The 18,282-nt window shown below is 38.8% G+C and overlaps 2 protein-coding genes across 2 annotated transcripts in view; one reads left to right on the top strand and one right to left on the bottom strand.

Moving 5' to 3' along the window:
• Positions 1–3,213, top strand: part of LOC311150566 (acid-sensing ion channel 1C-like) — a gene marked incomplete at both ends in the record, with an annotated part of 159,095 nt that extends 155,882 nt beyond the window's left edge. Inside the window, 2 exons of the mRNA XM_084188045.1 lie at positions 1,575–1,627; positions 3,135–3,213. Coding sequence (XP_084044171.1) covers positions 1,575–1,627; positions 3,135–3,213 — 132 coding nt within the window. The remainder of the gene's footprint in view (positions 1–1,574; positions 1,628–3,134) is intronic.
• A 6,628-nt stretch (positions 3,214–9,841) lies between these two features.
• Positions 9,842–16,691, bottom strand: LOC311150545 (cyclin-dependent kinase 5). The gene is made up of 12 exons (XM_084188023.1): positions 16,467–16,691; positions 16,016–16,104; positions 15,814–15,881; positions 15,579–15,639; positions 15,322–15,378; positions 13,370–13,465; positions 13,125–13,199; positions 12,915–13,011; positions 12,705–12,774; positions 12,462–12,522; positions 12,167–12,247; positions 9,842–11,708 (listed from the first exon to the last, which is right to left on the bottom strand). Exons 1-12 carry the CDS (start codon positions 16,501–16,503, stop codon positions 11,622–11,624), a joined length of 879 nt encoding a protein of 292 aa, XP_084044149.1. The 5' UTR covers positions 16,504–16,691; the 3' UTR covers positions 9,842–11,621.
• Positions 16,692–18,282: the final 1,591 nt, after the last annotated feature.

Below are 18,282 nucleotides of genomic sequence, written 5' to 3'. Positions count from 1 at the left end.
GATTAGTGTCTTTGGTATCACACTGTGTCAGCACTATCTCTCTCAGCTTGATAGTGGTAGAACCCATCATATCTGAACAGCTAAATCTGGACACATGGAGAGAAACACTTCTCCCAAACCTGTTTTCATGCCTGTTGCCTTAACTGTTTCATAGTGAATCAACAATACTATGCATGCCAGTCTCTCTTGGCTAAGAGTTAAGGAAAAACACTGCATCGCTTCTTGTTTTAATAAGAAACATGAATGTGTAGGAAATTCCAAATTATTTGCATAGTCAACTTACTCACAGCACTGACACACACACTTACCCCACATGCCACCAGGGGTCTTTTCACAGTCCCCAGGTCCAGAACAAATTCAAGGAAACATACAGCTTTATACAGAGCCATGATTGCATAAAACTCCCTTTCATCTCATATAGCGCAAGTGAACAGCAAACCTGGTTTAAAAAAAACGAATAAAGCAACACCTCACGGCACAAACCCTCTCCCCCATGTGACCTACTTTTTGTGTGTATGTACTGACATGTATGTGTAACTGATAGATGCGCACATACACACTACATGCAATTTTTTTTTAATGTATGTAAATTGTAAAGTATTTTGACTGTAATGTATTTTTCGTTATGTGTCGGAGCCCAGTAAGACTAGCTGTCGCCAATGGCGTCGGCTAATGGGGATCCTAGTCAAATCAAAACAGAGTAGAGTAGAAAAAACACCTTTGTGGCATCTCACAACAGTTTTTCCTCAGGCTTCAGCATTATAGATGCTTTTAATCAGCAGGAAACAACAATGTTATATTACATACCCTGACTAGAGGCACATACTGCAACATGAAACAAGGACATGGAGCTTTAGGTGGATGTAATACTGTTTTACTATAACACTGTTTCTCCACCAATGTCATGGAATCATCCATTATTGGAGGCTCTCTTTGCAATGAAACATAATGATAAGCCATCTTTAATACCTTTTACTGTCATGTTCCCCAATCCTCTTCTCCTTTACCTCCAACTTCATTCACCTCCTCTCCTCTCGAACCACCCAGTCAATCAATCTAGATGAGATCCAGACAAGTGCTGGAGGAAAACAGTAAAATAAGTAATGCACATGAATGTTAAACGTAGTGGTATGACAGTTCTATGACTACTAACTTTACATAGTACATTAGATGTCATGTAAGACAAATGGCGCAAATAGCAACCTTTTTCATATCAAGATACAGTATATTATTGAGTTCTATTAATTTCAATGAATGTCTACAATTTTTGAAACATTAGGAAAAACATACATGGGCAGAGACTAAGAATGGTCTCTTGCTTTCTCAAATGTCTCTGATTTTGAGACTTTCATTGAAATCAAATGGCTGAACGGAGGTAGCTCTCTGTGACGTTTATGTATTGGTGTGCAGTGTTCTTCTCTGTACCTAATCAATTACACAGGGCTGTAGTCTAGCCATTGTGGACAGACAGACTTGCTTGGTGGGGCCACTTGTTTACTTACTTATCAGCTCTGCATTGTATTTTAATTTCATTTCAGTCACCCTCATCTTTCTTTTCATCATGTCTATTCCAGGAGTTTCCAGAGAACCCAACCAGCCCTGGTGTCACGCCTAATCATGCCCCCAGGTAGCAAACCCCATTGATAATAGATCCTCCCTCCCATACTGTCCTTCTTTTACAGACATTCTGGGAAGCATTTCATACTTCATTTCCATTCTGGTCAATGAGATGTTGGTTCACCTAAAGCTGGTTTGGTGGGTGATTTTGTAGAGATGTTGCTTCACCTAAAGCTGGTTTGGTGGGAGATTTTGTAGAGATGTTTGTTTACCTAAAGCTGGTTTGGTGGGTGATTTTGTAGAGATGTTGCTTCACCTAAAGCTGGTTTGGTGGGTGATTTTGTAGAGATGTTGCTTCACCTAAAGCTGGTTTGGTGGGTGATTTTGTAGAGATGTTGGTTCACCTAAAGCTGGTTTGGTGGGTGATTTTGTAGAGATGTAAAACATACTAGTAGTGATCATTTTATACATTTGTTTTTCCAACATTGCGTTAGGTCAATCTTCCTAAATCCAATATAATGTATTTTCTGTAGAGACCATTCTGAAATTCTCAATGCCGTAAAATAGGTTTGCTGTGTGGATAATTCATTCCGAGATTATTATCGGTTTATTATAAAGACTGAGTTGGTTGGATTCTCCATCTGTTAAGACAATTTGGGACTCGGCTATAAGAAAATTAGCTTATTTCTTATTGTTTTCACTGAATAATGAAGATGCTTTCCTTCCCTTAGGATAAAATGCAGTTTCCTGAGAGAAATATAAATGTGTGTATATATATATACATAATTTGTTGTAGATGGTACAACAAAAGCTGATCCGCAGGGGATCATCTACAAATTGCTTCCCTGCAGCACCAAGGTCATTTAAGGGGACCATTTTACTGGAACCTGTGTCCAATAACATCACTAGATGCATTCCTTTGTGATGCTATCACAGGTCTGCATGCAATGCAGTTTGCACCAAATGAAATGGTTCTTTGTCTGCTGGAATAGCTATCTACATCTACAGTATGGCTAATGCTTCTTTTGAACCCAAATATCAGCAACATATTAACTGAAACAATCACAGTTGCACTAAACGTATGCAGACATAATGTGAATGTCGATGAACATGTAGGAATCAAGATACTAATATCGAGACAAGGACTAAAAAACTGTTTTCTTTTCTCTTTCCCTTCTTCATCCATACCATACCCCTCTTATCTTTCTTCTCTCTACCCATACCCTGAAACATAACTGACCTACTGTAAATGTCCCCTGCACTACCAATTTAATGTTCACCCATTTGTATTTCATTATTTTGTCAATGTGTGCACTATACTTTCAACCCTCTTTCCTCCTGTCTGATGTATCAATGATGGTTAACGTCATGCTATCTACATTGTTTTTGTGTTCTGTTTCCACTTGGTTCTGGTTATATTAAATACTCATTAATTTATTGTCCCACTTATTTCCTATTTATGTCACATCCCCTCCTATTTTTACTGTGTGCCTCTCGATCTACTCCTCCCTCCCTCATCACCCCTCCCTTAATACGGTTGAACTCCTCTTCCCTTCCTCCCTTCCCTTGTCTTACAGAGCACCTGTGACACCCTCCGGAGTCACTCGGACAGTCTCGGATTCACGCCGAACATGTTACCTCGTCACCCGACTCTAGGCAACTTTGAGGAGTTTGCTTGTTGACGACATAAAGCAGGGTGGGGGGGTACGTGGGGTCTTTGGGGTTTGACAGCAAACTGTGAAATAACTTATGTATTATTACAAACATGGCTAGTGTAGAGTAGTAGGATCTAGCAATTGCCTGAATAGAAATAGAACACTATGATAAGAATAAAACCATTTCCAAAGCAGAACTCAGGTGACGAACATATCAAGGCGTCGACGACACTATTTATTTGATGTTCCATTCATGTTGCATTCTATTAAACAGGGTGACATTAGTGTGTTTGAATTGGTTTTAATCAGCCTAGTAATGTATAAGACTAATAATGTAAATGGAAAGGAATTCAGAGTGGTCTCAGTTCATGTCAACTTACGTATACCATAATATACTAAACAAAAATATAAACGCAACATGCAACAATTTCAAAGATTTTCCAAAGTTACAGTTCATATAAGGAAATCAGTCAATTGAAATCAATGTATTAGGCCCTCATCTATGTATTTCACATGACTGGGAATACAGATATGCATCTGATGGTCACAGATACCTTTAAAAAAAAAGGTATGGGCATGGATTAGGAACCAGTCAGTATCTGGTGTGACCACCATTTGCCTCATGCAGCGCGACACATCTATTTCGCATAGATTGATCAGGCTGTTGATTGTGGCTTGTGGAATGTTGTCCCACTCCTCTTTAATGGCTGTGTGAAGTTACTGGATATTGGCGGAAACTGGAACGTGCTGTTATACACGTAAATCCAGAGCATCCCAAACATACTCAATGGGTAACATGTCTGGTGAGTATACAGGCCATGGATGAACTCTGACATTTTCAGCTTCCAGGAACTGTGTACAGATCCTTGTGACATGGGGCCGTGCATTATCATGCTAAAACATGAGGTGATGGCGGCGGATGAGTGGCATACCATAACCCCACCGCCACCACAGGGCACTCTGTTGACAACGTTGACATCAGAAAACCACTCGCCCACACGACGCCATACACGTGGTCTGCGGTTGTGAGGCCGGTAGGACGTACAGCCAAATTCTCTAAAACGACGTTGGAGGCGGCTTATTGTAGAGAAATTAACATTCAATTCTCTGGCAACAGCTCTGGTTAACAATCCTGCAGTCAGCATGCCAATTGCACGCTCCCTCAAAACTTGAGACATCTGTGGCATTGTGTTGTGTGACAAAACTGCACATTTTAGAGTGGCCTTTTATTATCCCCAGCAGAACGTGCACCTGTGTAAGGATCATGCTGTTTAATCAGCTTCTTGATATGCCACACCTGTCAGGGGGATAGATTATCTTGGCAAAAGAGAAATGCTCACTAACAGGGATGTAAACAAATTTGTGCACATATTTGAGAGAAGTAAGCTTTTTGTGTGTATGGAACATTTCTGGGATCTTTTATTTCAGCTCATGAAACATGGGACCAACACTTTACATGTTGCATTTATATTTTTGTTCAGTGTAGCAGTCAGTTCTGGTGAGCTGAATATAAAATTGAGAGGCTAGCCATGGTTAGCATGTGTAGCATCAGCATAGCCAGGTCCATTCATAAGTAGAATCAAGAGGAGTTTTCATTTTTAACTAATTGAGAGTAAGTGAATGCAGATTTCAGTGATGCCCACTCAACTATGATCACAATGCTCAAAGGAGAACAGCAGACCTAACTTGAACCCCCCAGTAATAGACAGCTGACAGTAATTGTGTTGCCTTTGTACTCAAATGATTCTGTTCTGAGATTGATCCTATCACTGATTTGAAACTATAAGCCACCAAGTAATGAAAGCCTCTTGCGTTAGGTCCCAGGAAGAGAAACTATTGCAAGATTATTGAATGCAATTCTTTGTTTACAAGTTACATATTGGAAAGTGGAAAACAAGTGTTTATGTTTGCACATATGAACAATTACAACTTTTCAATAAGATTAGGGGAAAATAGGAACATTTCCCATTTTTATATATAGTGCTCCACAAGTTTTCTATCTGTTTACTGCTGAAAAAATGTACATCAATGACAACATCTTATTCAGTCGTGGTTTCCCATTTGGGGGGATAGAGTTATTGTACTGACCGTACTGTCACTAGAAAAGGACACCATTCACAGAGTCTGCTGTAACTCCGCCCCCCTCTTATTCACCACTTTCATTAGAATAGACAAATAAGCAAGACGATCCACCCATACTTAAAGTTAGTGTATGTGGGTGTTGTTCAAATGGTTTTGTTCCATGTCCATGGCTTTTAACTGCTACAAAAACACTCATTAGTACAAGTCCCCTGTGATAGTAATCTATCTCTATTGGGAACTAGTGGAGTACTAACATTTTCAAGGTGGTGTTCTAAATATTGACTGAAATGTGTAAATACCAGATCAAAATGCCGTTAAGAAATTCAATCTCGCTCATGTGTTGATATGTTTATAGTATGTAAAAAAAAAAAAATAATGTATATCCATTACTGCTGTTGCGCCATAAAGGAATTGGAGGACATTAAGAATTGTCCATTAATTTGTGTTGATATCCAAGTGGACCTCAAGTGTCTTCCAGTTTCCATTTAATTGTAGGACCGGACACAAAATTGAATTTGTTAGATGCCAGAGACAGTTTTTTGCAGTGCTTCAAAAACATAAATGTCCCAGGTTCCCTATTTTTTTCAGTTCAGTTGGTTTAAAACACTGAAATGCACTAATATGTATAATTGCATTATTATATACTATTGTTATTGGAATTCCAGTACATGTAATAAGACTCAAATAACAGTCAGTTTGTGATGTGTAAATTATCAAGTATAATAAACTATATATTTAACCATCTTCCTATGTACATACCTTTCTTTTGTAAATCTTGTGTGTCTAATTTCTCTCATGCTACAGTTCATGTTGATCATTGCATTAATTAATTAACAACATAGTTATTTATCTATGCTACATTAGTTCTAGTCATGTTAAACTTTGTTATGTGGTCATTTTAGAGAAAAGAAACTAGAACACTTCAAAGGGACATTCAAAGGGACATCTGTAGCTTTACTCTTTTGCCTATAGAAAATAGAATGACTCATTCTAGAAGTTATATTTCTATGCTTTTGTCTGTTTAATAGATGACTGTTGATGAGAAGCACAAAGACCTTGAGATCAGCCTTGGTTCCTGAGCCAATTACCTCCATCTCTGATCAAGACTGGCTACCTTATTGGCACTTCTTATATCCAACTATGTACTGTATCCTGGGATAAGCCTTGTCTTGGGTGAGACTAGAACCAAACCAAATATCACTCAGTAAGGGTCTCATTTTTGAAGTTGTAAACTTTAAGATATGGTTAAGCAGTGTTTTGTTATGAGCAATATATGCATTGGCCCGAAAATAATATAATTGTCAAATTAATGCTATTAACACTGTTTATTTTCAAGTCTGGTCACACAGCTCCCCTACTAACAGAATTTGTGGATTTGTCATAAAGGAATGAATGGTCAAATCTCTGTTGTACTGGGTTACCACAACTGATGATGTGACATTGTCTTGGTGTTAACTGTGTGTCCCATTGTGGTCTGGTCTTTCATGACAATGTGGAGGTTAGTCATAAAACTTACCGCCAAGGGTTTATCACCTGTCCTTCCTAAAAAAGAAAACACTGTAAATACTTAACATAAATCAGAATACATTGCAACTATTTGCTTATCCTTTGTAGCATCAATCTAATCTACATTAAATTAATTATAAATCAGATTGAAAGTAAAACAGGTGGTAAATTTAAAGGTTTAAAGTTTTATGAATACTTTGTACTGCGTGCCGTACTGTGTCACATAGTAGAATCCTTATCCACCCCTGCCTTACTGCCAATCAAAATTAGCACAGCAGAAGCAACACATTAGTCAGTAGTCTAAAGCGGAATATGGATATGGTCCTGTCATATTTGAATAATACCGCAATACTGGTTGTGCTTATTGATTCAAGTCTTTTAATGGGTATTTTATAGCATAATTAATTACAGCCAAGTACATGAGTGTTATATATTTATGTCAACCAATAGTCTAAAGACCTTCATTCTTGCAGCTTAATTATGTGTATTGTTCTTGCACCTCACCTGTTTTCCTCCTTGCATGACCATTGTGTACTCCCCCTTGAGTATAATCAGCCACCATGTTACTTTATCACTTTGTTGGGAGCCAGATGGTTAATATCCATGTTCTGTGGTAGGGTACTGTTCAATCTTTAGCATGAAAAAAATCCTCATGAAAAACTAAGCTTTGGGTTGTGCAATATTCAGTGAACATAAATTATTGAACATGGGCCTGAGAAGCTTGGATATGTTTTCTGACAAAAAAAATTGCGGGTCAAATTATTGTATGTACAGTATGTGGCCACTGGCTTGTAAGGAATATTATATTTCTGTAAGACTGGATCTTAGAGTATCGATTATAGTATGTCTGTTGGAGGCTTACACAGCTGTGGAACTGAACTAGGTTCATCTGGCTCTATGTACTGTATGTATATGATACCTCCATTTGTGATTGACCTTAAATATCAATTAAATAATAACATTCTCAATCTTACGTCAAACATCATGTGCATAATTATCTGGAAATGTAATTAGTATTGTTTGGTCTTCTATGCATTGTGATTCATGTAAACATACAGTGGGGGAAAAAAGTATTTAGTCAGCCACCAATTGTGCAAGTTCTCCCACTTAAAAAGATGAGAGAGGCCTGTCATTTTCATCATAGGTACACGTCAACTATGACAGACAAATTGTGGAAAAAAAATCCAGAAAATCACATTGTAGGATTTTTAATGAATTTATTTGCAAATTAGGGTGGAAAATAAGTATTTGGTCACCTACAAACAAGCAAGATTTCTGGCTCTCACAGACCTGTAACTTCTTCTTTAAGAGGCTCCTCTGTCCTCCACTCGTTACCTGTATTAATGGCACCTGTTTGAACTTGTTATCAGTATAAAAGACACCTGTCCACAACCTCAAACAGTCACACTCCAAACTCCACTATGGCCAAGACCAAAGAGCTGTCAAAGGACACCAGAAACAAAATTGTAGACCTGCACCAGGCTGGGAAGACTGAATCTGCAATAGGTAAGCAGCTTGGGTTGAAGAAATCAACTGTGGGAGCAATTATTAGGAAATGGAAGACATACAAGACCACTGATAATCTCCCTCGATCTGGGGCTCCACGCAAGATCTCACCCCGTGGGGTCAAAATGATCACAAGAACGGTGAGCAAAAATCCCAGAACCACACGGTGGGACCTAGTGAATGACCTGCAGAGAGCTGGGACCAAAGTAACAAAGCCTACCATCAGTAACACACTACGCCGCCAGGGACTCAAATCCTGCAGTGAAAGACATGTCCCCCTGCTTAAGCCAGTACATGTCCAGGCCTGTCTGAAGTTTGCTAGAGTGCATTTGGATGATCCAGAAGAGGATTGGGAGAATGTCATATGGTCAGATGAAACCAAAATATAACTTTTTGGTAAAAACTCAACTTGTCGTGTTTGGAGGACAAAGAATGCTGAGTTGCATCCAAAGAACACCATACTTACTGTGAAGCATGGGGGTGGAAACATCATGCTTTGGGGCTGTTTTTCTGCAAAGGGACCAGGACGACTGATCCGTGTAAAGGAAAGAATGAATGGGGCCATGTATCGTGAGATTTTGAGTGAAAACCTCCTTCCATCAGCAAGGGCATTGAAGATGAAACGTGGCTGGGTCTTTCAGCATGACAATGATCCCAAACACACCACCCGGGCAACGAAGGAGTGGCTTCGTAATAAGCATTTCAAGGTCCTGGAGTGGCCTAGCCAGTCTCCAGATCTCAACCCCATAGAAAATATTTGGAGGGAGTTGAAAGTCCGTGTTGCCCAGCGACAGCCCCAAAACATCACTGCTCTAGAGTAGATCTGCATGGAGGAATGGGCCAAAATACCAGCAACAGTGTGTGAAAACCTTGTGAAGACTTACAGAAAACGTTTGACCTGTGTCATTGCCAACAAAGGGTATATAACAAAGTATTGAGAAACTTTTGTTATTGACCAAATACTTATTTTCCACCATAATTTGCAAATAAATTCATAAAAAATCCTACAATGTGATTTTCTGGATTTGTTTTTCTCATTTTGTCTGTCATAGTTGACGTGTACCTATGATGAAAATTACAGGCCTCTCTCATCTTTTTAAGTGGGAGAACTTGCACAATTGGTGGCTGACTAAATACATTTTTTCCCCACTGTATGTAGATCAGGTAACACCATCTTTATCTACCCCTATACAACACATGATAATATGACATATCACTCCATGATATGGCTTCCTTCAACTATTTGAACCGTTTGTGTAACTGCGGTATTCTATTTGGCAATATAATATTTGGTGCTAAAAGTTACTTTAAAATCCTGGGTCATGGACCATGGAAACAACTTAACAGAAACTCACTCACACCGGCTGGTGCATAGGGTGGAAAGTTGGAACAAAGGCTCTCCATTTCTGCCGGTCTTTGGCCATCTTCTCCACCGTGCCCCAGCTCTGATATTGACGGAGCTCAGTCTCGATTTAACAGAAAATAATGGGGAAATTGTCAATTATTTTCCAACAACAAAAGCAGAACAAAAAACATATTTTGAGTCCACTTTATTGAATCATTGTGTTTTAAAATGTACACAAAAGACCACTGACTGACAGCAATTGTCTAAATACTTGACCCAAGTTCTACAATAAAACAATGATAATAGGAAAGTCCACTCTTCATTCAAAATAAAGATGAGTCATATTTAAACTAATAATCTACAGCAGTCTTGTCTAAAACATAAGCACTGGAATTGCATGTCTTTACAGATGTAGGATCTTAATTTGATCACCCTACAAACTTGTAGTGTATTCGAGGTTTAAAAGGGCTTCTAAAGTTTGTAATTTTCACTTTAAAATGTCAGACCTGATTTGCCCCATCTAAAAATGTATCAACCCCTACAAAAATGTCCATTAATTATAATCCACACAATAATTCACATTTCCTGCCGTGAGAAACTGGTCAAATTAAGATCCAACATATGTGCATGTGATAATGGAATCTTATCTGAACTCCGATGCAAACGTCAATGCATACTATAAAGAGCCGTACAAATGCCATGGATCTAATTTTCACAAATGCCATTATTTTAATAAGGAGAGCATATACAACTCCTGAAAGTAATTTGTTTTGTAGAAAAAAGGACTAAATACACACATAAGCAGACATTCAATTATCAATAAATACATGCATTCTATGTTTGTCATCTTACATCATCAAAATGATAATACATATTTTCCTAATCGATGAAAACCAAATGTTTTGGTAGTTGACAGCAACCTCAAAGATGACTTATAATTGTGGCTTTCGTGGGATAAGTAGCAACTATCTGGTGTAAAATAACACTGGAAAAACCTGCTAGTTCCTTGCCAAAATTAAGTTACCCATCTGAATGACACAGTCAAAGTCAGAGTGGTGCAAAACAATCATAATGTAGTAATACAGGTATCAGTGGATTTCCTCCTCTTCACTTTCACTAAGCTATAAGACATTAGGTCAATGACAAAAGATGGTAGAAAGTTACAAAAATGAAACTATAAAATAAAAGCAATGACTCAAGTTCGTATGGTCCACTGTTCATAATAAATATCGGTTGGCCCAAGCTTCGACAGTACCGACTTTCAGTGTTCAACTTTACTTGATAGAGCGGATCAGATTTAAAACTACTAAAAAAGCAACTGACATTTACAAAGTGCGAAAAAAAACTAACACAAAAAGCCAAATGGTGAGCCTGAGAAGTAACTGATAAATATACCTCCCCCTCCATTTTACCATCTCCTATTAAAGTAAGTGGAAATGTGTTATGACTATGATGAAGGACAAGGAGGATATGCAAGTCTGTCTCCAATCTTATTATGACCTATTAATGAAATATTGACAAGTTAACAGCAGTAGCACATTAAAACTATTTGAACAATGTTTCCAAATAACTACTTTTTTGCCAGTACATTAAGCAGCACGCTACTTCAATTGTTCAAACCGCTTACTCTGCTGTGCAGCTATTGGCTCAGAAGGATTCACTGGTTCTCTGGGTCCAGATTTGTTCATCGCTACATGTTATGTTTCCATATCAGTGCGCTTCACAGACAAAGAGCAGACAGACAGGCTTGCTAACATAATCTAAAATATTGCAGAGCCCACAAGGACTTGATTCCATTAGGAGGCACAACAGGATGTACTGAAGGGAAGTGTCTTAGTTAAAACAGGTGCTGCTGGAGGATGAGCCTTATTAGGAGTCGGGATAGACAGGTCCTGTTGAGAAGATGGGAGTGAAAGAGAATTGATTCCGATGGCAGAGGTTCAGTTGAGTGACGTGTTTTGGCACCTCATCTAAGGTGGGCAAAAATCAGCAAAGTAAGGGTGCTGCAATGCCTCCTCTGCAGAGATCCTCTGGACAGGATTACACTTCAACAGATTCTAAAAAAGAAAAAGAAAAAAGAATGCAAGTCAGATGTGTGTTTGTATGGCAACATTTCTCAATTATTCAAGCGACATTTGGGAAAAGCTTTGCACTGACTCCACCTAGTGACAACTTGATATTCCTGTCTAAGCTGTATGCCAGGTACACACTACACACAACTAGTTTTGTTGTAACTCCACAGTGTGGGTTTGCACATATATACCACCAGTCAAAAGTTTGGACACACCTACTCATTCAAGGGTTTTTCTTTATTTTTACATTGTAGAATAATAGTGAAGACATAAACTATGAAATAACACATATGGAATCATGTAGTAAACAAAAAAGTGTTAAACAAATCTAAATATATTTTATATTTGAGATTCATCAAATAGCCACCCTTTGCCTTGATGACAGCTTTGCACACTCTCGGCATACTGATTCATATATTGGTCATGTGGGGGGCAATACTAACCTGCAGCAGATCCCGTCCTGTGCTACTGAGTTTGGGGACAACATTCACCAGTGAGGTCGTGGCTGGATACATGGGGTACGGCTGTAGGTAAAAACGACAGAGAAAACGGATGTACAGTAAACAGACAGCAGCGCAGAAAATATTTGTTCAATCTCTTATAGATTAATCTGTAATCTGGAAACGTCAATTACTCTCATACCTTGCAAATCATATATTCTTATTTTCCTGAAGGCAGTAGAAAACATGAGTTTCTGTATGATCAACAGTAATTGACATCATCAGTGGGATAGCCTACCTTGTAGTCTGGGAGCTTTGTCATTGTCTGCCACTGTTCTTCCGTTGGTGTACCCAACAATGTGCCACAGCATTAAGGAAAGACTTTCACCAGTAAATAGGACTGATCAAGTTTAGTCACTGCAATAGATTCATCTCAACAAAGTGGACCAACTTTAGTTACAGTGCCTTTGTTTCTACATACCACACAACACAGACAGTATACCGAACCTGGTTACCTATCTAAACACCTCTGAAAGGATATCGGAAGATCCTCTTCAGCTGGTCGTCAACGTCATTACCCGGGAACAGGGGCCTTCCAGCATTTGCCAACTCTAAATGAAAAAAGCAAAAGTTATAGAAGATCAACAAAAGGTAGAGGCCCTAACTTATTTGAGCAGTATAACACAGGTAAGTAGTGTACAATCATCCCCTTGAACTTGCTGTGCAATTTTGACCTTAAGGTTACACATACCTGCAAATATGCATCCAGCAGACCACATGTCAATGGAGGTAGAATAAAGCTTAGCACCGAAGAGCACATCTGGGGGCCTATACCACAACGTCACAACCTACAGAGAGAGAGAGAAGCTTTAGTGTCACCAGTAATTTAGGCACTAATTTTCTTTGGTCGTATCCAAATTAACACAATAATTGTCATCATATCATATAATGATTCTCTCACCTCTGCTGAGTAACATCTCACTGGGATTCCAAAGGCTCGAGCCAAGCCAAAGTCAGCCAGCTTCAATTCCCCATTCTAAAAGGAGCAAATCATACCACATTGTAGGCTATGTAAAGGTACATTATTTTCTCACTAACTAAGCAAGATAATTTCTGTTTCAGTTAAGCTACATACAGCACAGTGTGTCCTCTAACTTTCTAGAACTAGAACTTAACCAGTCAAAGCCCAACATTCCACTGACTTACCCTGTTGATAAGGAGGTTCTGTGGCTTCAGGTCTCTGTGGAGAACATTCCGACTGTGGCAGAAGGCAAGCCCCTTCAACAGCTGGTACATGAACGACTGCACATACAGAAAGTAGGGGAAGACTGAGTTAAGCACAGAGATATAGAAAGACAATAAGGCAGTAATACTTCATTCTCACTATCAATGTGGTACTCTTTGGTGGTACTCTTTGAAGTTATACGATAATTTGTGTGACACAGTGGAGGCTCCTCAGAGGAGGAAGGGGAGGACCATCCTCCTCAGTTAATTTCATAAAAATGTTTAAACATTTAAAAAGTTATCCTTTTTAGATAAATCTATACTAAATATAATCACGTCACCAAATAATTGATTAAAACACACTATTTTGCAAAGAAGGTCTACAGTAGCCTCAACAGCACTGTAGGGTAGCACCATGGTGTAGCCGGAGGACAGCTAGCTTCCATCCTCCTCTGGGTACATTGACTTCAATACAAAACCTAGGAGGCTCATGGTTCTCACCCCCTTCCATAGACTTACACAGTAAGTATGACAACTTCCGGAGGACATCCTCCAGCCTATCAGAGCTCTTGCAGCATGAACTGACATGTTTTCCACCCAATCAGAGGATCAGATAATTAATCTAGTACTGAAAGCATAAGATACAGCTAGCTAGCACTGCAGTGTATAAAAATGTGGTGAGTAGTTGACTCAAAGAGAGAGAAAGACAATAGTTAAACAGTTGTAAATTAATTTCTTTCAAAATGAAGGAGAAGCAAAAGAGAGAGAGATTGTCTTTTTTTCTCACTTTCAGTTTCACTTACTTAGCTAGCAAATACAGCTAGCTAGTTTAGCCTACTGAAACACCCTGGGATGCTATGTTAGCTAGCTGGCTATGACTTTCCAACACAACACTGGAACTCTTCCAAGTCAAGGTAAGCTTTTGGTTTTACTAATTTATTGCCACCGGGGCCCGCTGGTGTAATTGCTTACTGACTGTAAACTGTAACATTACTGTATGATTGTAGCAGGTGTACTAACGTGTTAGTTCTATTAGCCATGTTGACTCTGACGTTACTTTAGCTAATATGGTGCCAACGATGTAGGCTGTGTGTTGTGGTTTGGCCTGGAAAGATTGTTTGCCTGGTCAGATACAGCTGATGTGTTGTGCATTGAAGTCCACAAATGAAGGGAAGAGGTGAGAGGAGGAGAGCACATAGATGCGAGAAGGAATACAACGTGGATGCTATGAAAGTGAACTGTGTTTACGCGTGATCAGGGGTGTATTAATTCCGCCGATTCTGTTGAAAAACGTTTCTTAAATGGAAGCAAATGGAACAAAACGGGGATTAATATACCTGAATTTGTCCAATAGAAACTCTTGTTTGCAACCGTTGGACTAATGATTACACCCTATATCAGCTAGATGCAGGCAAGAGTGTGCAAGGTGGTATTGAATGTCACTGTCTGTCACCTCAAATGTGTCTCTCGACCTGTGTGCACCTACACTGGAAACTTTCATTCATAGGCTAGGTAATAAATGCACTGTTGGTTAAGGGCTGTAAGTAAGCATTTCACTGTAATGTCTGCACCTGTTGTATTCGGCGCATGTGACCAATAAAATTTGATTTGATTTGATTTGATTAGGTTGTAGCAACCTCTAAATGGTTATAGGGAAAATTCTAGTATCATGTAGTAGCCTAAACCTATCGCTGTTACATTGAACTGGGTGAATGGAATATGAATGAGAGTCATCTAATATGCTGTTAAAGAAATAAGGCCATGCTCATGAGAAGAAAAAAAATGTCCTCCTTCATCTTAAACGACACTGACCACCACTGGTGTGACATGACATGCATTTGACTTAGTTACAGTCATGGGACATCATGGTGTGGTTACACAAACATGTTTCTCAGAGCTATATTCTGCACGTTATTTGAATCTCAATGACTCACCTTGACAGTTTCTGGATCTAGGTCTCCATTGCAGCTGTCAAAGTATTTCTTTAGATCCTGTGGTTGTAAGAGTCAAGTTAAATCACTGCACCCCAGCAAAAACAAATCCCACATCAAATCAAACAAGTGAATCACTGGGGAGAAAACCCTTATCTTGTGGGCACTTCTACTTTAAATTGGTAAATTGTCATAGCTATAGCAACAACAAACTCCTCTTCATACAATAATGGCATTTGCATACATCTGGCAGAACTCACCTGATCACAAAATTCAAACACCAATGTTAACTTCTTGTCACTGTGCAGAACATCATGCAATCTAAGAAAAGCAAAATGAAATGTCAATTAAACTCTTTGCATAGCAACATATTCAATCTAATGCTATAAATTACACTATTGAAAAGTAATATACTAGCCACTTAAGTACTGAGTCAGGCAGATGTCCAACTATTTATGCATTTTCAGAATTTGACAAATTTCACATCAGACATACCTCACAATGTTTTTATGCTTCAGTTCTTTCAGGAGGCAAATTTCTCGCAGGGCAGAACTTGGGACCCCCTGCAAGAAACCAGCATATAGCAACCAAATTGAGCCATCTACAAATATGCCATAACGTTAGCAAACTAACCAGTTGGCTAGCTTTAGCAAGCTAGCTGTAGGGTAGCTATATTTGTAGTCTCAATAATTCCTACCTCATCGTCGTCATCCAATCTCACTCTTTTTAAAGCCACGATTTCATGCGTTTCTCTATTTTTTGCTTTGAAAACAGTTCCATATGTACCTGCAGAAAGAAATCACAACGTTTACTAGATAGCTTGACTGAATGGGTTGTGTTAGTTAGCAATGTACTATGTAGCTAAGCAAGCTAGCTAACTTGCCCAGGACTGGAATAATGAAAAGTTAGCTAGCTCACGTTAACTAGCTAACTAACTTTAATTAAATGAACTACCTAAATATTGTCATTGTGGCTTAATCTTGCTGATAGCTAGTAAAAATATTATCAAAAGTGTGTGTAACATACCAATGTCAATGACTTGTCATTCAAAATCGCTAGCTGGCTAACGTTAGCGATCTAGCAATGCTAACAGAAAACAACATCAGCTAACGTTAGAGATTCTCTGGGAAAGAAACAGGCACACTTACCCTCTCCAATCTTCTCAAGCTTTTCATACTTCTGCATATTATGTCAATAAAGCTAGCCTTTAGCTAGCTAACAGCAGTTAAATGCAGCCCCAGGGTTTGGGGATATTTTGATAACTAACGTTAGCTAGCCAGCTGTTGTTCACAGCTACAATGCTGCTGCTACACCGGCATCTAAAGCGGTCAAATGATGAACTGCAACATGCGGGTGAATCGCCACCCACTCCCTCTGTCAAACATAATAATGAACCTGTTATCACTGTCAATCTTAGAAATATTTACAAAAAAATAACAATATTCTCCAATTAGTTTCAATGTTACCTTCTAAAGAAATCCTCAGTCAGAGGTCCAATTAGACAGCCTGTAGGCATACAATCTGGTTACATATGTTAATGGTTTCGCTAGAACCACCAACTTCGCACAGTATAATCTATTTTAGACAATGATTATTACACACACACACACGCAATTCAATTCAAAGGGCTTTATTGGCATGGGAAACATGTTTACATTGCCAAAGCAAGTGAAATAGATAATCAACAAAAGTGAAATAAACAATCAAAAATGAAGAGTAAACACTACACTCACAAGTTTCAAAGGAATAGACACATTTCAAATGTCATATTGTGGCTATGTACAGTTTTAAAATGATGTGCAAATAGTTAAAGTACAAAGGGGAAAATAAATAAACATAAATATGGGTTATATTTACAATGGTGTTTGTTCTCCACTGGTTAGCTTTTTTCTTGTGGCAACAGGTCACAAATATTGCTGCTGTGATGGCACAGTGTGGTATTTCACCCACTAGATATGGGAGTTTATCAAAATTGGATTTGTTTTGGAATTATTTGTGGGTCTGTGTAATCTGAGGGAAATATGTGTCTCTAATATGGTCATACATTTGGCAGGAGGTTAGGAAGTGCAGCTCAGTTTCTACCTCATGTTGTGTGCACATAGCTTGTTTTCATCAACACCACAGGCCTTTTTGGGTTGGAGGGTTTGTATTTTGTCCTGTAGTTCATTCAATGTAATTGGAGAATACAGTGGGTTCTGGTAGTCTTTAATAGCTGATTCTAAGATTCGTAATTGATCATGTATATGTTTTTGCTGTTTGTTCTTTGTTATAGAGCCTAAAAGATTGGCGAAGTGGATTATCCATACATCTACATTTTTGGTAGAAAACTCTTCGTGTTGTTATTTACATTTACATTTTTACATTTACGTCATTTAGCAGACGCTCTTATCCAGAGCGACTTACATGAGCAATTAGGGTTAAGTGCCTTGCTTAAGGGCACATCGACAGATTTTTCACCTAGTTGGCTCGGGGATTAGAACCAGCGACCTTTCGGTTACTGGCACAACGCTCTTACCCACTAAGCCACCTGCCGCCAGGTAGGTGGCTTACTGGCACAACGCTCTTACCCACTAAGCCACCTGTTTAGTGTGTTCCAATTTTCCCAGAAGTGGTTAGATTCTATGGATTCTTCATAATTGATTGAGCTGATTTCTGACGTGCTGTTCCTTCTTTCTCCGTAGTGTATTTACACCTTCACTATTACAGTGAAATGTTATGTCCAGGAAGTTGTCTAAAAGGTATTGAATTTGTTGGTGCCTAATATGTTTTTGGTAGGTTTTTATCCTACATTCCTTCCATCTATAGCATTTCTTAATATTGTGCAGTTCCTTTGGCTTTGACGCCTCATGATTGAGTATTGCTCTGTTCAAGTAGACTGTGATTTTGCTGTGATCTGATAAGGGTGTTAGTGGACTGACTGTGAACGCTCTGAGAGACTCTGGGTTGAGGTCAGTGATAAAGTAA

Source organism: Coregonus lavaretus, assembly GCF_964263955.1.
Source record: "Coregonus lavaretus genome assembly, chromosome: 23".
In the NCBI taxonomy this organism is placed as follows: domain Eukaryota; kingdom Metazoa; phylum Chordata; class Actinopteri; order Salmoniformes; family Salmonidae; genus Coregonus; species Coregonus lavaretus.
Note: the sequence above shows the minus strand (reverse complement) of the source record. Positions and strands in the feature narration are given on the sequence as shown.

Excerpts from the sequence above, each read along its gene's own strand:
- LOC311150545 (XM_084188023.1), bottom strand. The coding sequence starts at position 16,503 with ATGCAGAAGTATGAAAAGCTTGAGAAGATTGGAGAGG. Across the intron at positions 13,200-13,369 it reads AGAACCTCCTTATCAACAGG|AATGGGGAATTGAAGCTGGC; the intron begins GTAAGTCAGTGG and ends TGCTCCTTTTAG. Across the intron at positions 12,775-12,914 it reads TGCTGGATGCATATTTGCAG|AGTTGGCAAATGCTGGAAGG; the intron begins GTATGTGTAACC and ends TTTTTCATTTAG.